General features: G+C 42.0%; 2 protein-coding genes and 1 non-coding gene across 3 annotated transcripts; 1 reads left to right on the plus strand and 2 right to left on the minus strand.

Annotated features, from left to right (window-relative positions):
* Positions 1-1,478: 1,478 nt before the first annotated feature.
* LOC119721170 (histamine H4 receptor-like) lies at positions 1,479-5,697 on the minus strand. The gene is made up of 2 exons (XM_038191049.1): positions 5,607-5,697; positions 1,479-4,271 (listed from the first exon to the last, which is right to left on the minus strand). Exon 2 carries the CDS (start codon positions 4,226-4,228, stop codon positions 2,966-2,968), a length of 1,263 nt encoding a protein of 420 aa, XP_038046977.1. The 5' UTR covers positions 4,229-4,271; positions 5,607-5,697; the 3' UTR covers positions 1,479-2,965.
* Positions 5,698-10,284: 4,587 nt separating this feature from the next.
* On the plus strand, positions 10,285-22,852 carry LOC119732029 (monocarboxylate transporter 13-like). Its single transcript, XM_038205431.1, has 6 exons — positions 10,285-10,756; positions 16,418-16,714; positions 18,672-19,387; positions 20,108-20,333; positions 20,802-20,945; positions 21,674-22,852. Exons 1-6 carry the CDS (start codon positions 10,594-10,596, stop codon positions 21,919-21,921), a joined length of 1,794 nt encoding a protein of 597 aa, XP_038061359.1. The 5' UTR covers positions 10,285-10,593; the 3' UTR covers positions 21,922-22,852.
* Positions 17,330-17,402, minus strand: Trnav-cac. The gene has a single exon. It is a non-coding gene; the product is annotated as a tRNA-Val (tRNA).
* Positions 22,853-23,139: the final 287 nt, after the last annotated feature.

Here is a 23,139-nt window from a genome sequence, read left to right on the forward strand (position 1 = left end):
CTTGCCTGACTGCAATTCATTTGCCGCGAAGCGCGGCCACTGCGTGTAAATAGAACAAATCCCCTGGTGTACGTGCGTCACACGCAAGGAACGGTGCGCGTCAACCAGCGAAATGTCCCGCCCATGGGACGTCGTTGCTTGGTAAAAGGGCGCCCTCTTTTGGTAGCGCACGGAGCTCATAGGGTGCCCCTCTGGGACCAGTAAAACAACAGCAAATATACTACACGCTTACAGCAAATCAAGAAACAAAAATGACATTTCGGCTGAGGTATTACAATAGCAATTGTGCATATAGTATGCTAGGCTAAGAAATGCCACTTGTAAAAAATTCAGACAGTTTTAAGTTTGTTTTATGGTTATCAGTGATATAGGCAACGGTTGGCAAGTTCATCGTTTGGGTAACAAAATATAGCTTAGAAGATATCAGCCACGAAACAGTCAAAACGAGTACATGTAACGAAGATTAATGGATTTTATGCCCAGCAATTTTGGACAGTTGAACGGTATAGGAATATTCCTATCCGCAAGGTTTTCTCTGCACCACCGGCACGCAAGAGGCTCGGCTCGGCCGTGTGACACGGCGTAAGTCGAGACGCGTCGCGGGCAGTGACGGATGTGCCTCATTAGTTTCCTTTCTGACAAGAGCATCTATACGATTCGCAGCCCGTCGGCAACGAAAAGGTCGGCCCGGGAATTTCCAAATGTATTGCGGGCCCGTAGATACGTCGCCTTGGATTACCATAACCTTGGATTACTGGGTCTCGGCGTCAGAGGGGCTCTTGAAAAACATCACCTACTTTGTCATGATGAAGATGCCGCTTGTTAACTGAATTTGCCCCGAAAACTTTCTTGAAACTAGGCGTGGTTGGCGCTGTTAGTGAAGATATTAACGGCAGGTAGGAACATTGGTAATTACCCAGAGAAGTACCTACCGATTTTATGAGGAAAAAATCTCGCTCAAAGTGAAAGACTTGCCCCTTTTAAAATTAGTTCACCAGAAATGGTTTCGATAATCATTTGACGGTGTTCCGTCAGCTGCAATTGTGATGAGACCCCTCAAAAAAGGTTTTCGCAAAATGTAGTGACAATAAGAGCTAAAACTATAGTTGCTGTGCACCTTACTTAAGATTTTGAGTAGAGTAATTGTGTTGTTTCAAGCGAAAAGAAAATGGGGAAAAGAGAAGATGTAATTTTACGACATTAAGAACAGTGTGAAATCTCTGGCTGTGACGGAAACAATGACGCACGAGCGGTGTGTGACCATGCACGTCACGGTCTCTATAAACAGAACGTTTTTACTCCGAACAGGGACCAATATTATTATTTGGCGCAGGTCTTGCATCTGTAACGAATGTGCCGGAACGATCGAATTTCAGTCTCAGATTCCAAATAAAATTAGTGAGCCTACCGCGTCTTTTCCTCCTTAACAGAAGATTGAAAAAGCACCCATTAGTCTCGGATTAATGCTTGGAAACTCGTTAACACCGATATTCCATCACGAGAAATAAGGTACGTACAGCTGTCAGCGATAAGGGAGAGTGAATGGAGGTTCAGTGGATGTTATGGATAAAATCCTGCGCCAGATGGCATGATAAAGATGTCCATTATCAAGGACCGTTGGGACGACCTAGGGACAATGGGAACAAAACAATGATCTGGATGATTGTTACAATACGTATATAGCCGAGGTTCTGTGAAGAGGAGATTACTCATTGTCAGGGGCCATTGAAAGTATCCGGCTGAAGAAAGCCAGAGTTAATGGAAAAAGTCAATTTCAATCATTGATCAGATTTTTTTTGTTCAAAGCGACCGGTCGTGTTTTCTGAAAGCACATACATTACGCTACGGTGTTTGTTTGATAGTTATTAATAGTGTTAAGAAAGGTAACCAACTGATTTTTCTAAAAACATATATATTTTGTCAGGTAACTGACTGAAAAGACAGAAATGGTGAAGCGAGCACAAAGTAAAATCATTCCGTCTTGCACACTTTCAGTTAAAAGATTAATAAAGATTGATAAAAAAAAGCACAATCCATACTTTTCAAGTTTTCTTGCAGGTGTTTGGAGATCAACTTGCGATCGCCATTTAAATGAACATGCTGTTTATAAACCACCAAATAAACAGATATCTTGTTGAACAGTTCGAAGTATGGCAATCTCTTTACAGCAGTGGGTAACACTCCCAATTTGTCTCAAAATATATACCGATTCAGATACGATGCCATTTTTGAAATGTTATGTACAACTAAAATCTTTGGTGTCACATAAAGGCCACTGTACATAATACTTCCTGAAGTATACTTTTCCCCTAAAACCTGGTCCCAAATCCATGGAACTACAAAACAAAAAGTACAGGTTAGAAATGTTGTTGCTTAGAAAAGTCAGCTGAGAGCCAGTCTCATGCAATATCAATTGCACGACTTTTGGAATGGTAACCTGCATTTGCAATCTGCAATCTGTCCCTTGCAAATATCTTAATCAAGGTGACCATTTTAGCAGAATTTCTGCTAAAGTTCTTCTAAGCAGTTTCTGCTAAGCAGAAAATCTTGCAAAATAAAGAATCTAACAGATCGCTAGCAGGATTCTGTTAGTATCCTAACAGAAAAATATACCAGATTTGTTTTGAACAAGCTTCGTTGTTTCAAACAAACCTTGCCGTGACGACACAGTATAGTATCATATGGCAGCCAGGCTAGTCACGCGCCTTAACTTCAATGTGCTATATAATGTGACCCTCCGTGTAAGCCACGGCTTGTTGTAATTAGGAAATCTGATAACATCTGCATGTTAGTACATGTTTAAGTGTTTTTAAAGTAATTCTTGTGATTCCAGGAGATTTGTATTTAATCTAGAGGAATTGTGCGATTTTCATCTGATCACTCTTGGTGCTTAGCGGTACCATGAAATGTGCCCGTGGTATAGTGCCTGAGTCAATGTTGATCTATGAATGTCTTTACAACATTATTAGCTTTTATCGACATTTATAATAACATTTTGAAACTCATCTGACATTGCCAAATTGTCCGCTTGGTTGTGAGCCCGTTTGATGGGCGGGAGGGGGGACCTACTGAGCTTATTCAACTTAAATTGTTCCGTGTCTGAACCTGCCTGACTTGTCAGATGCCTTCGCGTGACCCTGTCGCTACACGTTGCCAACAGTCGCTTCAAGCTCTTCTGAAATTCTCGGTATTTGAGCGCGTAGATGATGGGATTGACGCACATGTTGCACAAGACCAGGACTACCGTGACTCGGTGGAAAGTCCCGTCGAAGTCTAAAGACCCTCCCAGGTTGTAGACCAGGTACTCGAGCTCCGTAGGCGTCCAGCAGATGACGTAAGTTGCGAAGACTATGCACAGGGTCTTGGCAACATTTCTCTTGGCTTCCGAGTACATATCTTGGCGAGCGGTAGTCGAGCTCGAGGTGATCGGGCGTGGGGAAGCAGGCTGCGTTCTCCCCGTCGAGTTTGAGTCACTCAAGCTGGTTTCAGATTTTCCTTCTGTGTTTAAGTTGTAAGCACTGGCTTCGTACAGTGCCGATACGCGGCGTCGCTGGTTGAGTCTAGAGATAATGCTAGTGTACGCAAAAGTCATTAAGACTAGGGGTATCAGGTACTCCACGCAGAAGGTTAAGATCCCGAAGAACCACTGCATGGCTCCGCTGATCCATCGAGGCTCGCACTTCCCATCGACTGCGATGGAGACTACGGCCCAGTAGGCTTGATAGGCGAGGCTGAACAGCCATGCGATCAACATGGAGAACTTAGCCTTCTTGCGAGTGAAGTGATTCCTGTGGAACACGGCGTGGGCGATGCAGACGTACCTCTCCATGGACACCAGGAGAAGATTGAGGGTTGAGGTCATGACAAGCACCCACAGGAGATACTCCGAGTACCACAGCTTGCAAAAGATACCGGCGGCAGAGCTGCTCAACAGAGGGCGCCACCGGTCCAGCCGAATGGCCAAGAAGATGAAGGAACTTACCAGGTCAATGAAGGACTGGTGAAAGATAAAGACACTGGTCAGCGAGCGGGTCATTTTAGGGTTGACCAAATAGACCAGGATGACGGTGCTGTTGCCTAAAATGCCCAGTATTCCAATGAGCACGTTGACGCCGGTGAGGGCGGCATGGTCGGTGCTGTGTAGACTGGTGCCCAACGTGTCGATGCCGGGGTGAGACTGGGCTGTTGAGTTGGCCATCATAGTTGTGCGGGAAGGGTTCTCCATCATAAGCAGTCGGAAGGATGACTTCGTGACATGCAACAGACACAATCTGTTGAGACAAAGATCAGTGATGGTTCCGTTAAACGCCATCGCTTGGATACCTTTAGACAAGAGGGTATATAGGGCGGGAATATCAGGGTCTGCCATTGTAACCAGTTAGAAAGATTGCTCTAAGATGCATGTACTGCGAGAGTTCACAAACGATTTAGACAAATGTCAAAGACAGTCCAGAATTTGGTGATCGTACCTAATGCACCAATTGGAAACCTGAGATCAAGAAGAGCCCAATTCTGTCAGTTTGACTGATTAAGTTGGGCCCTACATATGGTTATCGCTTACATAAAGGAATTCCTTGTGTGTCAAAAGAGGGTAAAAGAGGGTCCATTTCCTTACTCCAAACAAACAGTCATCGGGCATTAACCCATCATGTGCATGGGAGATTCCACATTATTTCATTTGACTCTCTTTAATGCATCATACAAATCTTTTTGGTGCAGTTGGGCCCTTTTTTTCTGCATTGGTTTTCCCTTCGTCCCAATCCTTCTCTTTTCTGTCGTACGCCGCAAGTCGTGTCGGGGTATCCTGCACTTCTTTTGTTTTGTTTTTTCTTTCTTTTTTTGAGCCAAAGGTGCAGATTATGGTACTCGTTCAGTTACATGCTGGCTGATGGTGCGCCAGGGGTGGGGGGAATTGGTCACTTTGACAATCAGAATGCTGAGCTTTGAGGAAGGGCAGAGGGAGGAGGGGTGCGAGAAACAATGCAGTGCGCCACCAAGAGTTTGGCATGGAGAGTCCATTTTTCAAGTTTACAGTCAACAAACTATGGCCCATTTAAATGAGTGTCAGTAGACTAATTTGTTATAATTTGGGGCACAGCGTTCTCCCGCCTTACAGAAAACACCAAATTGATAAAAAAAAAAAGGCAAGCAGATACTGGAATCATATGGTAACGAAAATACTGACCGGAAAAACTAACAATTTTAAATGTCCCGCGCTGTAAATTTGTCGACCATCTCCCACAATGCACTGGGAAAAAATTAATTCTGTTTGCTTGTGTGTGTTGCGTGGTTTTTGTTTTGTAAATCTTTTTCATGTTTTTTTGGTTATATTTTAACCAGCCCATAAAAATATTGAGAAGAACGTACGTTACAGAATTATTTAGTTCGCGCAACTACACTAAATTCGTCAGTGTTTTTTTTTCTGTTTTGATTTGATAAATTATAAAATAAAAGAATAACTTATAACGGAGGTGACAAAGATGGTCCTTAATAGTGATTTAGTTTCACAAGGATCTCTTTGAGCAACCGAATTTATTTGTAACGATGCATGCACAAAGTATTAGCGATCGCAAACAATTATGGATGCTACAAAAAAAAACACTTACCTCGTTATTGTCTTGCGGTTCTAGGATTAAACTTTTGAGGCATCCAGTTAAGGCGAGATCGTTTGAGGCGATTGAGATAGAGACGCGTCACACTACTTTATGACACTTCTCAATTGCCAGTATTAGTGCGTTGTACAAATACGATGCATCAGGCAATCTGCACATTGTGCGCCGATATTGATGCGCATTAGTGATGGCTTGAAGGAATATAAACGTCGCCCCGCCCAGCAGTGACTATGTTATTTTGCATATGAATGTATCCCGCTACATTTGCGCACAAGTGTGAAGCATGGCCGTTGGCAGTAAACATTGTTATGTTGTACGTACATGTAGGCATGATGTTTCTGCAATAGGCCGTGTTTTGGGGCGAACGAGGGCGCTATAACAGCACTATTTTCTGGCTACAATCAGTAGAAAAAGACTTTTCTATCGCCAACACGTGGTTGGCACATTTACGGGTTGCCAAACTATGGAAGGCCTTACACTGCAAAAATGAAGAATAGTAATTAAAGATTATAACAATATCATCTGATTGGTGAATATACAAAATAAACGACAACCGCTACAAAATACTTGCTAAACATGTTTTTTTTATTATGTAATAACGGTGTTATGAGGACTGTTTTTGAGAAAAAAAATTTTGCCAACCACGGCTTCAATTTATGCCCCTGCAGCAGCCCATACAAAATGGCGCTCAACGTTTACAAACAACAGAAAGGTCTACAACCTGTTCTTTTGTTTGTAAATATTTTGTATGGGCTGCCAGAAGGGCATTAATTAAAGTCGTGGTTGGCAACAGATTTTGCCCAAATTTGCATTAACACCCTCATTATGTAAGGAGTAGGTGTTTAATCTTTAGCAGCCGTTTGTTGGTTATGTTGTATTTTCAACAATTAAAATATGTTTAGAAACATTAATCAGTCTTTATTTTTGCAACGTTGGCCTTCCATAGTTGTACGTGGTCGACAAAAAAATGCCAGCCACGGGTTGGTATAGAGATAAACGTTTATATTGAAACGTTAAATCTAACAAGACAGGAAAGCCTATAGGAAAGGGGGAGCTGGATACCGTCTTCCCATGGGGGCGCTGTTCAAAACTGACATCATGGTCATTGTCAGACAATAGGTGGCGCTATTCGATTTCCACGGGACGTTAAAATAAACAGCAAATCGCGAAAAACAGGCCCGTTTCGTGACAAATAAACAGAAAAAGGAAAAAGGCGTTTTATGGTTAAACCAGCTTACCATGGTAACTTAAAGAACTGTGTTTTTCTCAGGTTGCTAAATATCCGGGGGGGGGATGCGATGCGCCCCCCCCCCCTCCTCCCATAGCTACGCTGCTGAACAGGTGTGACATGAGTTCATCGTTGTTTATTTTCCCCCACATTTTGCCCGGTTTTGTTTTAGTCCACTTCCCAGTGATCTAGTGTTGTGTCACGCTATCCATGCAGCAATTGCAGTTTCATTTTGTAAAACGCCGAATGCGCGGCACTTGCCAAACAATACATAACCGGCGGTGCATAATATGAGTGACAAGTTTGTTTAGTACGTAGATTCCATTATTCGCGGGTACACAGGCTCGTTCAAGGTTGCTGTTCAGAAATTAAAACCTGTTTCAGGATTTATATTATAGACTTAAATATGCAAAGTTTCTTCTTCTTTTTTAGAGCATTTTAATCTTTTTAATCGGTGGACCCTAGAGTTGCTTTGTTTTGAAATGTGATTTTTCAACTATGGGAATTCTTTTTAAATTTATGTGAATTTTAAAATGATACTTTTAACCTCGACTTGTATCATTTCGTAACCTGTTCTTTGTCAATGCCATTTTAATTTCCCATGTGGGGATAAGAAAGTTTGTTCAATCAATCAATCAATCAATCAATCAATTCATGGCCTTGGAATTAGCGGGATATTATTTCGAAGAAAAAGACTGCGCTTGGCTTATAGTCGAGCTGGAACCGACAAAACTGTTTTTCTTTTCGAATGGTGTCCATTCCCTTTAACAAGTATCGCGATCGGGGATCACTTTCATGACGTGACTGTAAAATAAATATTTCCGGCGAGATCAAGCTGTCACGCAGTGCGATGTCATTGGAGGTCACCCGGACCCATGGATCGAAATCCCAGCGTGCGTTTTCCAACCACATAAGAACCAAAAACTTCGAAGTAAACAAGAACATGACAAATCCGGCGGCAGCCAGTTTCTGAGGTGGCATCTGGCTCGTGCGAGTCTCGCTCAGGTACACACGTACGTACGTACTCCGGGCTTCTTCGACCAATAGGAATACCAAAATGCGTGCGCGCCTCGTCTTTAAGAATGCGTCACAGTACATACGCGTGAGCGTGACACCACCACAGTATAAAAGCTTATAATTCTGTCTCCGGATTCCATTATAAGAAAGCCAAGTAAAGCTGGTCCCAGAGCGCACACATTATTGATTCATAATCCACTGGATAGTCATGCATCTGGTCAGCACAATGGACCAGATTTAGCTTAATCCTATGCGATAACACTGCCCAGCTCATAAGTAACAGTGGGTGAGAAAGTGGGATACCGTGCGTACAGTCATAGCTCATATTGTGGTCCGTTAATTTGTGGTTCACTTGAGGATTTGTAACAGCTCAACTTTACTTCAGCAAAAAAATATATCGCTATATAATTATATTCAGATAATGCAGTCTGTAGCGGACGTTATGTATTATATATTAACTTTTCTTATTATTTTTGTCTTTAACTATCATCTCTAGGTTTAAAAAGACTGCGCTTGGCTTATAGTCGAGCTGGAACCGACAAAACTGTTTTTCTTTTCGAATGGTGTCCATTCCCTTTAACAAGTATCGCGATCGGGGATCACTTTCATGACGTGACTGTAAAAAAGATATTTCCGGCGAGATCAAGCTGTCACGCAGTGCGATGTCATTGGAGGTCACCCAGACCCATGCATCGAAATCCCAGCGTGCGTTTTCCAACCACATAAGAACCAAAAACTTCGAAGTAAACAAGACCATGACAAATTCGGCGTGGGTGAGAAAGTGGGATACCGTGCGTACAGTCATAGCTCATATTGTGGTCCGTTAATTTGTGGTTCACTTGAGGATTTGTGACAGCTCAACTTTACTTCAGCAAAAAAATATATCGCTATATAATTATATTCAGATAATGCAGTCTGTAGCGGACGTTATGTATTATATATTAACTTTTCTTATTATTTTTGTCTTTAACTATCATCTCTAGGTTTAAAAATATTTTATCCTCATTATCTAGCTAGCTCAGACCATGTACATGTACAATGTAGATGTACAATTTAGTGTAAGATCCCTTGACCACAGTCCCCAATCCCTGTACGACCTTGTTTCGCCCAACTCTGCCAGGCCTGGGTGGCGGTCCCCATAGCAACCTCCCCCAACTCCATACCAAAACATTCCCTAGGGTGCCTTTATACTTAACCCTGTTAGGACACTGTCTGTGCTTTTACCATAGTTTTAGCTCCTTTTACTTTTCCCATCATTCTGTTGCTACAGCACCTACAACCTACAAGCCTACAACACCTGCTTTTATACACAGTTAGTTTTACACACCGTTAGATTTACACACAGTTAGACACCCAATTTTGGCAAAACCCCCAGCGTATAGTAAGTACATAGTTTTTCTTCATTTATCTTATAGTTTAATTATTACTTGTTTAATATGTAATTGTTTATTTCCTTGTTTGTGTACCCAATTTACTTTATTCTACCATTTGTATTAGTTTATAATTTTCCCTTATATTTTGTTGTTTTTCAGCAAAACCATCCGTACTTCCGTACTTCCTTCCTTCATTACTTCCATCCTACAGCTGTACATCAAAACTTCATTCTGCAATTGATTCTACTCATCAGTCCTCAACAGTATTTCGATATTGAACTGTAAATAAAGCCTTAAAGGAAGTGTATATTGTACTATGCGACAAACTTCTTCACAACGCATTAAGTCTATAGCTGTAATCGGCTATACAGTCTGTACATGTACATTGATGGTAGAAACTGAATTTCAACATCCCGAGTAAACCTAGCTAATACATCGAACGGTTCTGGGGATATTGCGTGTTAGGCTATGTCCGGCCCCCCAAACTGCACGATTTTGACCTTTTTTTTTTCCTCTCGGTTTGTCTGTGTTCTCAGCCAATTTTACACAACAAATCGATATCTTTGGGGAGTCAGTCAATCAGTATAGCCAGTCAGTCAGTATAGCCGGGGAGTCAGTCAGTCGGGGAGTCGGTCAGTCAGTCAGTCAGTCAGTCGGGGGGGGGAGTCAGTCAGTCGGGGAGTCAGTCAGTCGGTCGGTCGGTCGGGCGGTCGGTCAGTCAGTCAATCAATCAGTTGGGATGGTCTATAACAAGCTCTTCCATTCTCAAGTCAATTCACAAGCTAGCCACTGAACACGACAAAAATTATTAAAAGCATTCCGTTTGTCCAGCGGCCGCCACTTATTATGTGGCGGCCGCCAGATAATAAGTGGCGGCCGCCACATAAGTCGTACAAAAAAAAAATTTCACACGTACCAAAAATATATTCAAATATTTTTAAATGGCGGCCGCCACATAATAAGTGGCGGCCGCTGCACAAACAAATATTTTTACTCGCACCAAAAAAAAATATTCACACTCATTGAGTGGCACTATCCGTCTTCCGTAGTTATTATGGTTTTTTTTTATACACGCACACACGCAACAATCACAATTCTAGATTAAATTCAGGTCGCTTGAATGCATACTTTGATGTGTACATGTACATTGCAGAGAATTGAATGACTGCACGCGTTGTTTAACGCGTTGGCCTTCTTGGGAGACTCGTTTTGTCTACTGTTCCTGTTGTGGTAGGCCAGCTCTAACCAGTTGAGCAAAACATAGTGGATCGCTGCACTACATGTAGCAGAAGTCGTAGTGAAACTGAGTCTGTAGGACCATATCCCTCCACATCTCACAGGGAAACCAACTGGTCATCTCAGCATGGCGATCGGAGTCGGCATGACCATGTCTGGGAAGTGGGCCGGCTGGATGGTCACCTTGTGTGTACTGGTGCAGTTCTTCCTCCTGTTCGGGCCCCTGTTCAACTACAGCATCCTGTTCGTTAGTTTCCGAGAAGAGTTCGGGACAAGTGCAGCACTAACTGGTGAGTACGAGTGACTTACTTCCAGGTGTACTTTTGTATCATCCATCTATCAACTTTTTTTGAGAAAACAGAGAAAACGGTCGCACAATTGTTTGGGTCTAGTAACTGGAGTCCGTTGCTAACGCTCGTTAGAAAACAAATTTCAATTATTGTGTTCGTCTGAATTATTTCAGGTGGAATCATTTCACAGGTATTTGGCAGACTCAGACTGGGACCTAATTGAGTGCTGAAAAACATGCAAAACAAAATCAGGCCAAATTTACTCACTGACAAAATTCTCCAAACTTTTCATGAAGCAAAGACAAGGTCCTCAGTATTTCACCAGCTAAGTTGATGTATCAATTTAATTTTTGAAGTTCTTCAACATTTTGCACCTGAGAGTTAAGCCAATTAAGTGACTTCAATTTGGAGCCTAAGACTAGACTGGTACATGTCCAACTTTTTTTTAGAAGATTGAGCCTTCATGGAAGCATGTGCATGTCGAAATTGTGAATGTGTATACATAGAGATAGGTACTGACTGCTATTCTTGTTTAGACCATGGAGGAAGGATGTTTAGACCAATGCGCAATACTTACACACTGTGCATTTGTCCTCATACATATGAGGCTGCACTTTCAAGGAAGGATTGGCCTTTCACTAAAGTTGGGGGATTGTTGTATTGGTATCAGTGGGCTTTAATGTACTGGTGTGCAAAAGGCTGGGATCGGCCAAACGTCTAGTCCCAAACGTCTATTTTGTCCAGCTATTTGTGGGGAAAAGTTGATTTTGAGAAAATCGAAACCGGGACTGTGTTTTCACTTGATATTCACCATTGAAGATATTGGTTAAAGGCCAAGTGTACGGCAATCTTCTTCTTCTTTTTTTTTGGGGGGGGGGCAAACTCAGTGTAAATTTTGCCTGAAAATTACATGAAAACTAAGCACCTACGTGGTGAAAGTATCTTTCATGGTGAATCCTTGAATTTACCCTACTTAATTGCGCTCAGCTAAGCGACCATTTTGACCACAAAAAAAGCAATTCCATTCTTTACGGGATATTGTAAGGAATGCCTATTCGACCAACTATTTTGTTACTGAGGGAAACTGGTTTGATCCGGTTCGGCCATTTGTTTTGATAGTTCTCTTTAATAAATACTCCATGCAGGAGCACATTTAGATCATACATAAAAGTATACGACTTGTTTGTGCCATGTTTTGCGTGGCCGGGCCAGTACTCTCAGCTAGTACCTGGATATGCTGAATCTGAGTTGAGCATTGAATAGGTATTGAATAGGAATTGAAGTTGGTGGCATCACAGAGTGGGAGTGGCCCAAGTAAAATTGACACCCTTTCACTTAATTGATTGTATTTCTGGATCTAGGGACCCAAATAGAATGGGGTAAAAAGGAGTGGATTGAGAAATTGTCAGGGTTTAATGTAATATATAATTTCATTGAAGAAAAAAAAACCCATTAAACAGTTTTAAGTATTTGTTTTCTGAGTGTTGCACTTTTATTGCACACTCTGTAGTGTGTGGTTATGATACACGAATCCGATTTTGAAAGTAGGGTGACGACTCTGGTAGGCATACCTGGGACAACCACCATACCTGACAGATGGTGTATGAGAAATTGACTGATAGTGCAGTGCATTCTACTAGTACTACAGTATCAGTCACTGTTTGTTACGTTATCGGTTAGTGATACAATATCGGTCAACCGTTGTTACATTATCGGTTGATACGTTATCCGTTGGTTACTATATTATCACTTGTTACAGATGTCGTTTCAGGCGGAAACCTCAATGTTACAGCTACAATGTATTACAGCACTGAAAGTTGCCAGAATTGGATATTTCGATGTCGTAAATGTTCTTTTCTTTGGTGATTCGTTGTTGCGTCAGTGCATACTAGTAAGCCAATGAGCAAACTTTTCTCACAAATATTGTCAATGTTGGTTCACAATTTGAACAGAAAGCCCCTAAACTGAACAGTGTCTTCCTGAGCTGAAATAATAGCAACAGCGCCCCCAGTTGTCCGGAAAAATAACATGGAACTGGTTTTAAGATTTAAAGAAGTGCACTTTTCAATAAATTTAACCAAAACAGGGATATCAATTTGTCCCCCCCCCCCAAAAAAAAGTAGAAGTTGCAAAAAAAAAAAATGTTCCTCGGAATAATTCACTTCATGGACCCTTAAACTTAAAGGAACGCCCATTCTACCATATTACAGTAGGTCTGTTTTGTTGTATCTAAGAATAAGGGTCCCTTATAAATAAAAGTGCATATAGGCACTGCACGCAGCCCGGAGGCGTTGCGAGACCCGTTGAAAGAGGACGCGTAACAAAACAGAAGACGATATCCAGTTGTGGAAAAGGGATCAAAGCCACTGAATTATATTCGGGGAAATCTTGGAATTTTACAAAGCTTTCACAGACTTTTGATTTTCTACATCGCTTTGTTACACCGTGTTATAAAGCTTATTCGTAACAGACCTGAATTCTTCATTTTTTGGGTATGATTTTTCACCCACTCCTTTAGTTGGGGTTAAAGATGATTATTTGTTCAATACAATACAATTAGGCATTTATAAAGCCCCCTTCAAGGAACACAGCGCTGTACAAGGCAATACAAATAATACGTTACACAATGAACACTGAAACTCAATATACAGAACATCAGTAACAAAACGGAGTACAAAGCAATACAAGAAATTAGACAAAAACGTGTGTTTTAGAAGACCTTTGAAAATGCCCAAGGTTTTAGCCTCCCTGATGTTGATGGGCAGACAGTACAATCTAAATGGTGTTGTCGGGCAGTTTCGAGTTTTGAGATGTAACTTTGCGTGTTGTGTAGGCTACATGTATGCCCTCGATTGTTTTGAATTAAATTTCTCAATGTGGCCTTCAGGCTGAATAAAGCCTTTTGTACAATTGCGATAAGCGCAGAAAGAAAATCTGAATGAAATCGAGGCCGTTGAGTTCAGTAGGTGCAAGGGCGGATCCAGAACACAATTTTTTTTGGGGGGGGGGGGGCAAACAAAATTTTGGTCCCCCAAAAAAGTGGGTCAAAAAAATTACGGCTTGGGGTTCGGGGCCCGCTTAAGGGCCCCGAAATTTTTTTGGATTCTAGATGCTCTGTGGTGCGATCTGAGGCAATTTCTGACCACTTTAACCAATGTTTTTTTTAGGAAAAGATGGTGGTGTACTCATTGCCTGCCTTTATTGCGATGTCACATAAAAAAAAAAAAATTGGTTTCGGGTTTTTTTGGGGGCGGGGGGGCATGGCCCCCTTTGGCCCCCCCTGGATCCGCCCTTGAGTAGGTGTCGACACAGCTATTGTGAGACGAGCGAGAGTTACCATGCAATGCCGAGGGAGCACAAACTATTGTGGATGTCTGGTGATAACAGTCGTCGTTGGGGGCAGCAAACAAAACATAGTAAATCATGATGTAATAAACAGGACTCGTTTATACTACGCTGCATCGGGAGTCCTGTTTATTACGTCACGATTTTGTTTGCTGCCCCCAACGACGACTTTTGCACGAATTGCACGTTCGGGTCGAAACAGGACCTGAAAAACAGCTCTAAAAAGTACCTTTTGTACTCATTTCATGACAGACACAATATATAGTCGTTTTTATTTCATCACACCTAATTAGGCTACATATATACCCGAAAAATGACAGAAATGTCTTCGAGCATTCCACAACCTCTTTAAGCGTTCATGTTTATGGGACAAAAATTAATGTGCTATAGTGCACGGGTGCATGAGTAAGTTTTTATAGTGCATGCATACTCCGTATGGCCAATGTTATCACCAGACATCCACAATAGTTTGTGCTCCCTGGGCATTGCATGGTCTCGATCGTCTCACAATAGCTGTGTCGACACCTACTGAACTCAACGGCCTCGATTTCATTCAGATTTTCTTTCTGCGCTTATCGCAATTATACAAAAAGGCTTTATTCAGAAGGCCACATTGAGAAATTTAATTCAAAGCAATCAAGGGCATACATGTAGCCTACACATGTCGTGAGGTAATAGACAGGACTCCCGATGCAGCGTAGTATAAACGAGTCCTGTTTATTACGTCGTGATTTACTATGTTTTGTTTGCTGCCCCCAACGACGACTTTTACACGAATTGCACGTTCGGGTCGAAACAGGACCTGAAAAACAGCTCTGAAAAGTACCTTTTGTAACCATTTCATGACAGACACAATAGTCGTTTTTATTTCATCACACCTTAGGCTACATATATCCGAAAAATGACAGAAATGTCTTCGAGCATTCCACAACCTCTTTAAGGCTCTTGACAGCAAACTGAGGCAGTTGAGGTTATATTTGCATTAATACATAAGCGAAGCTCAAGTGCATGAGGTGTTAGGAAGTTGCCAGTTACGTATCACATGCTGTACTTGACGCACATGGGGTGACAGTCGGCTTAACCCCAGGTGTGTATTTTACCATAGCTCCATGGTTTTACCTAACGCTGACACTTCACGTGCATAAACTTTCAAGTTTGATTCACGTGCATGACGTGGAGTCACTTGTATTAAAGGAGCGCAGTGCGCCCGCTCGCTCTCCACGCAGCCTCGAACCAATGGTACTTTAATGCCAAATTTATTTAAAAGGAAAAAAAATCCTAAAAGAAATTCTCAGTAAATTTGTAGGTTGGATCATTTGTAATTTTGTGCATTTGTTTCGTTTGAAGCAAAGTGCTCAAAATCTAAAGACGGGTGCATCAGAAGTAACCCGCTGAGCTTTAAATCAGTGAATGTTGTTTATTCCGAGAAAACAGTATTCTAGGATCTCGATTTCAATTTAAAAGTTGCCGAGTCATGTTTTGAATGCTGCCCGAAATCAGCATCCGGGACACGTTCTCATTCAGCCGATTTAATTTGCAGCTACGCGATGTCACGCACCGAACCGACAAACAATAGCAACCGCGTGTGCGTCGTGTCAACGCTGGCGCGCACCCATTTACGGATTTGCCGAATTACAAACCAACTACTAACGGACATTTCCGAAAATACGTTTTTTTTACGCATCTTTGGAAAAGGCCATCTTGTATTGTTTTCATCAAGATGACAGCATGCCAGAAGGGACAATTTCACAGGAAGTTTAGTGACATAACTATCTTTAAACCAAGTAAGCTTTTCAACATTAATTTCGTCAGTTACTTTTTTGGATAGCTGCAAATGATCTACTCTACCTTTAAACACTTTAACCTTAATTAAATGCAGCTGCATTTTGATAAGGCAAAACAATTTCTGCGCTAAGTAAGCTTGACTCAGGACTGGATCGAGGACTTGTGATTGACTTGCGACGGACTTGTGTGGAAGTTGTGATTGTCTCGACTGCAATAGACCTTTATCATGCTGCCACCATTTCAGTCATGTTCCCTCTATCCAATAACAGTACTGAATGATAATGTTTTTTGGAAAAAGGAACCAGACTATTTTTCCTTCCAGCCGCGCTTTGGTTATGTTGACTTGAATGGGAAAAAATCAAGATCGCCGCAACATGACAAAAGTCTGTAGAGCAGGTCCGGTGAGACTAGGATAGTTACCCTTATTCGCACGAGTAGATCTGCACTTTCAATATCAGTCAGTTTAGCAAAACTTGACTTCGGTGAGGGCGCCCTATATAACCGGGGTCTAAATTTGTCTTCTTTTTTCAGGCTGGGTAGGCTCTTTAGAAAACGGCCTGCTGAGCGTCTTCAGCCCAATTGGTGGCGTGCTTCTAAAATGGCTGAGCCACCGATCGGTCTGCATGCTGGCACTTACTGTCTTCAGCCTAGGATGCCTGGCCACTTCCTTTGTTCCCAATATCTACTGGGCTTTTTTGACTGTGGGTGTCCTGATGGCATTCGGGTGTGGCGCCAACATGCACAGCGCCACCTGTCTGCTCTTCGAGTGGTACCCGGGCAAGAATAACGCGAGGGCCACTTGCTTGTCTTTACTCGGCACCTCCATAGGTAAGGACGCATGCGCAGAAGCCCGTATTTTTTAAACGAATGAGGGCGCTGTTATGTACGCCACTTCTCGGCTACAAACAGAATTATCACAATTATTAAAGCAATTGATGTACTCTACTTCCATCTCAAAAATGAAGATTGCGACATTGTAATTAATGAATTACAGAACCAGGTAAAATTTTGTCAAGTGGAATTTACGTACGTTTTCAAAATTGCTTGGTTGAAGCGCCCTTATTCTTAAAAAAAAATGGAGCGATTCACAATAAAGTGCGCCACCCACCATGCCAGCCATTTGCCTCATGAATTTAATTCACGTTTATTCCCTGCAGTTAATTCTGTAGTTAACTGTCTTTGCTTAACCACCCAAACGAAACTGTAGACGAAACAAATCAAGCATGCTTCGATTTTCACCAACAAATTCTATCGAGCGCGTGCAGAAAGAGAAAACACTGCATAGTAGGACGGTAAAATGGTAACACAAACTACAACTTGTGATTTTGTATTTAACAAATTATTTTATATTGTGATTTCATATTAAACAAATATTTCATGTTTTCCTGGGATTTAAAAAATAATAATTGGACTTTAAAGGAGAAAACCATATATTAAAAAAAGTGATTCCGCCCGGGTTCGAACCGGGGACCTTTCGCGTGTGAGGCGAACGTGATAACCGCTACACTACGGAATCAGATAGTGAACGTTGTGAAATACATGTATTATAAAGTAATTTTTACGAATAATACTTTTATCTTCTTAACGTATTAAATAGCAGATCAGTATACAAAGAAGCGTGATGTATTATAAATATGCCAATATAATGCTAATCGTCACCGACACCACGAAGTAACACTCTACCGTGTTAAAGCATATTTTTTTCGATTTTCAGTTTTTTGGATTTTTAAACATTATTCATCAAGGCCTACCATTGCACGAAGTTTCAAAGCTTCAAGAGCTTTACTTTATTAATAATTACGCTAAGTATCTATGGCAACTTTTGCGCGAAAGTGACAATTTTCGTTTTCACGAAGTAACACTCAAGTTCCATTTTCCATTGCAATGCATGGCGCGCACTCTGCTCATAAGTGAGCAAAAACGTTTTCACGAAGTAACACTCTTCTTGTAACAAATTGCATGAGCGCGCGCGCGCTGACCTGAAGTTGCACTTTCCTCGTGTTAAATACATTGAAGAGTGTTACTTCGTGAAAACGAAAATTTACAGTTTCGCAGCTTTTTCGGTTTCACGAACTAACACTCATCTTTTTTCTCTTATTTCTTGTTTATTTAATACACAAACGAGTGAAAAACAGCAGATTTAATAAATTCAATTCATCAAGTGTCCACAACGAGAAACCCAACTGAAAAAACTCTGTCGTTTTGACGCAAAGTGTTGTTTTAGAAGGCGTTCAACTTTAGTTGCCGTTTTCTCCGATTGCTAGTTTTTACTGGTATGTAGATGGGTGTTACTTCGTGGTGTCGGTGACGTAATATATACCAATAGGCCCAACGCGTTTTAATGATAGCCGTATTGTATATTCTGTACAAAACAGATAACAAAACATAGGCCTATTGTATATTCTAACAAAACAATATTCTAGGATCTCGATGTCAAATTAAAAGATGCTGAGTCATGCTTTGAATTGGGCCTGAATTCAGCGTCCGAGACACATTCTCACCGAGCCGATTGCAGCTACGCGATGTCGCGCACTGAACTGTCGTGTCAACGACAAATTAAAAACGAACTAGTAACGTACACTTCCAAGATTGCGTCAAAATGACAGCTTGCCAGAAAGAATAATTTCACAGGGAGTTTAGTCCCATTACTATCTTTAAACCAAGTATGCTTTTCAACAAAATTACGTCAGTTACTTTTTGGATTGCTGTAAATGATGGACTGTAGCTTTAATTAAGTGCTTGTTTATTACCGGATGTGTGTTAAAGTTTCGTTTGAATTCTGCAGGTTTTCTCGCTTTTGCACCACTGAAGACCCTTCTCATCGTCCACTACGGCTGGCGCAACATGATGAGAATCGTCGGCGGCGGAGTCTTCATTCTAGGCATCTTGAGCGCCATATTGCTGGTCCCCCCGCCGGCACGAGAACAGCGTCCTGAGGAGGAAGACTCGGCATCCCCGGCGGCTGATACATGCCTGGATGAAACGCAGCTCGAAGGGGGAGGTACGGTACAGTCGCAGGGGACGGCGGACAAAACCACCGATGCATTCTGCGAGGATATGGACGGGAAAACCGAACAGGAACCCGATGAGGACGAAGTCACAGCCACAGACGCAGACATTTACACAGCCACAGCCACATACACAGCCACAGCCACAGCCACATACACAGCCACAGCCACAGCCACAGACACAGACACAGCCACAGCCACATACACAGCCACAGCTACAGCCACATACACAGACACAGCCACAGCCACAGACACAGACACAGCCACAGCCACATCCGCAGCCGCAGCCGCAGCCGCAGCCGCAGCCGCAGCCGCAGCCGCTACGGAAACCGACCTTGACATTAGGACCGCCAAAAAGGGCGAAAAAAGCGCAGGAAACGCTGTGCAACACAAGAAAGGATTTTCAGAGATGATACGTCAGGTTGACGTCTGGCTCTTCATGGCGTCCCAGATGTTTGCTATGACTGGTTGGACATTCGCCACCATTAACTTTGTAAGGAGACTAATAGGAGTCTGTCACCCGTTTCGTATTTATATTTGCATTCCAGAGATGCGCCAAACCAAATATGTATTTGGAATGGCACTGCTAGAAACAAGTAGATGTTTGTTACGATCAGGCGAATTTTGTATTGTTATTCCGTATAGTAGACTTTGAATTTGATCCGTTTTAAGCGACATGCAAACTTGATGCAAATTGTAGGAAATAATTTGGTTTGGCGCGACTCGTAACGCGAATATCGTTTAAAAGAATACTTGATCATTTTGGATTACGACTTTGGTTTTTTCCAAAGCGTAGCCGTTGATCAAACACCAATATAGGACTGAGTCTAACTTCAAGGTAGTCTATGCTTATTGTTCGCACAATAAAATAAAGGACTGAAATAATGATGATGAAGATTGCTTTCACATGTGAAGTATTTAGGACCATTAGAAATGGTGCAGGATACTTATGCAGCTTGGGAAAACTAGATGGTTATATCACCATTTCAGGTGGTCATTTCACCAAACCCATGTGAAATAACCACGCAAAATGGTTACTTAACAAGCAACTTTCTCCGTGCCATTTTCTAATGAGCCATAATATTCCACTACTATCTCGCTATATGCGAGCAGCGTCTTTAGACCGTGGCGTCTGCCCCTCGTAAGCCACGAAATCGGCGTTGTACCTAATCGAACGCACTCATTGATTGCTTTCTTGGTTGGTTCCCTCCAGGCCAGCTTCATGAAGAGCCTTGGGTTTACCGTTGACCAAACTTCCCTGGCAATCATAGTCTTCGCAGTCGCAGAGATCCTGGGGAAGATCCTGATCGCGTCCCTGGGTGACCACTTACCGTTCCTGCGAGTCAACGTGGTGGCGATATCATCGATGTTTGGTGCCATGGCGGCGGGCTTTCTGAGCTTAGCGAAGTCACTGACTGACATACTTATCCTCTCCGTAGGTGAGTTACCACGTAGTGCGAACACAGCCTCAACATTTGTCACAGCGGGTGTACAGTCTGACATTGTGACAGTGTGGCCAACTTAATTTAATAATCCACACGCGTAGAGAGCTGCTCTCCACTTGACGTGTCTACAGGCTTGTAGACCAAGACGACTTTATGTACGAGGAGGCGGCAACCATCAAACAATAAGATTTCAGAATCGTCGGGGGCGTTGCCTGTCCTCGTACAAAGTAATGTTTGATACGAGTTCGGTATAGGGCCTACGTCTGTTGTCGATTTCAGCGAGGTTGTAGAAGTGCTATGTACGTGAACGAAGGGAACAAAATTTAATGACCACTGTCAGTTTCATGCTAAAGTATCACACCGTGTGCTTCGGTGAGAATCGAACCCACGTCCTTCTGTTTACCTGTAAAGACTTTTTCCCACTCTGTTGGACTCCACTAATACAACTTTCCTTTTTTTTAGTTTGCGGCGTCCTGCGTGCCTTATTTCTAGGCATTACCTTTTCAGCCAGCTTTCAGTTGTTTAGCGCCTACGGAGGAGACGCCGTGACGTCACTTGTGCTAGTCCCCTTTGGCGTGGGTTCAGTCATCGGAGCACCACTGACAGGTAAGAGCACCCTCTAGTGTTTTATTCCTCTCAAACACATGATTGTCCAAATTAGCCAGTAGTGCCCGGGTAGACAGAGGTACATGAATTACCAAATAATTGATATATATATATATATATATATATATATATATGCGTGATCAATTGAACAGAAGTTGAGGTCAACAATTGTTAACTTGAAAGTCATCAGTTCACAATATTTTCAATATGTTGTAAATGCGTTATCTTCTTTCGAAACACCCGATTATTGCCCTTGATTCAACGGGTCCAGTCAGGACACTCCTATACATGGTGCCCGCGATCGACTGTGCTATTATTATCGTAAAATCTCGCAGGTTTGGGGGTCAACTTAAAAACAAAAATGGGGGGACGAACCTGTGTTCACAGGAACGGAGTGCCCATCTCTCTTTCATTAGCGATTGGGCCATACTCATATGCTGCTGTGGGGGGATCGCCACACTTCCTCCACAGTGAGTCTGTTACCTTCGCAGCATTGACTAATGCCGGTACCTTAACACCTGGGTTAAGAGGAGAAATTGAAGTAAAGCGCCTTACTAAAGGGCACAACACGCATGGCCACGGCGGGGCTCTAACCCACCTAGCTCTACACCGCTATAGACTACATGTACGTGCCCACACGGTCAACTTTAATACACGCTCTATATAAATGAACTATGCTGCCGATTAAAAAAACGTAAAAGTGAAGTACTTTGCCCTCTTTTTTGCAGGGTTTCTTTTCGACATTTCGGGTAACTACACTCTCAGCTTGCTAGTCCTGAGCGGTGTCTTCGCACTATCGGCCGTCTGCATCCTGACGATAACGCTCCGCGGAAATAGCGCGACTATCGCCTTCTGCAAGAGAAGGTCCACGGCTCGAAACGAAGACCGCGCGCAGAACGTGAAAACCGATGGAGACGACCTGTCCACAAAGTCAGGAGCGGAAAATAAGGCATATATCGTAACTGAGACTCTATAAAGACGAAATACAAACAAAAAAGTTTTATCTTGAGAAAGAAACCACCGTCAAAGCACCTTGTAAAATCATAATATAAAAGTATTGCACTTAATAGTATGCACCATACACATAGGGCCTACGTATATTTTCATGTAAACTGTATATGGCAATAAGGTTATTGATACTCTTTTTTGCATGTTGTTTTTGCGTTTTGTTTTGTATTAATTAATATTACTATGTTTAAAATGGTCAACTGGTTACCCTAATGGTTTGTAGGTGTATCTTTGAAATTGGTGTTTTGGATGGAATTAATATCAAGTAAGATATGGCCCGTATATATTATAAGGTGTGCCAAACCTTCGTGTACCTCGCTAAAATATGTCGTCTTATGAATAAGCGACAGCAAGTGTGCTACATGTGATGTGCCCTTCTTCGGCCCTCGTAGGTCGACCAAACAGCGCCATCTACGATTCGTGCTGATTATGCGTAGCACTGACACGGACTATATGCGAACATTTCACTGCGGTGATTGGACAGTAATAAACTCCCAGGATTAAATATTTTTGAAATACATGTACATAACAAATCTCTATCTTTCTCTGGGCTCCCATAAATTGAAAGCTAATTTGGTTTCTTTAAAGTTGCCCTTGGGATAAGATGTGCAGTTGTTTAACACATAAATAATGACATGCATACTGGGATATATAAATATATTGTGCCAGTGTAATGTTTTAATTATTTTTCAAACAAATATCTCAATAATAATAGAATAAAATATATTGCATATTAATAGTGTTTTACAAATGTATACATGGCTGTGCAGTGAAAAATATAGATTTAAACCAATTTAAACCTTGCGTACAATAATACAGTATTTAAATCAGAGGCGTGGTTTTTTTTTCCGTACACAATTAAAAGGTGCAAAAATAATACCAAAAGCGTTCTTTGGAAATTGTTCGCTTGTAAATGTGTCATCTTTTTCCAAGTCATAACATTTAGGCCTTTATTCAATTGGCTCTCCCACTACAAGATAGACCTGAATCATTATGACGTCACGCTTTGTTTACATGTGCCCTTTTATTATGGGAGCTTGGTGGATCTCGTCCCCACCTGGCTCCCATAGGAAAGCGCACGTGTAAACAAACATGGTGCTTGTGCTCTTGAGCAAGGCACTTGACCATTATTGCTTCGTCCTTCGGATGGGACGTAAAGCCTACGTAGGTCCCGTGTGTTGTGTAA

This window comes from Patiria miniata, unplaced genomic scaffold (genome assembly GCF_015706575.1).
Source record: "Patiria miniata isolate m_02_andy unplaced genomic scaffold, ASM1570657v1 HiC_scaffold_1, whole genome shotgun sequence".
Lineage (NCBI taxonomy): Eukaryota > Metazoa > Echinodermata > Asteroidea > Valvatida > Asterinidae > Patiria > Patiria miniata.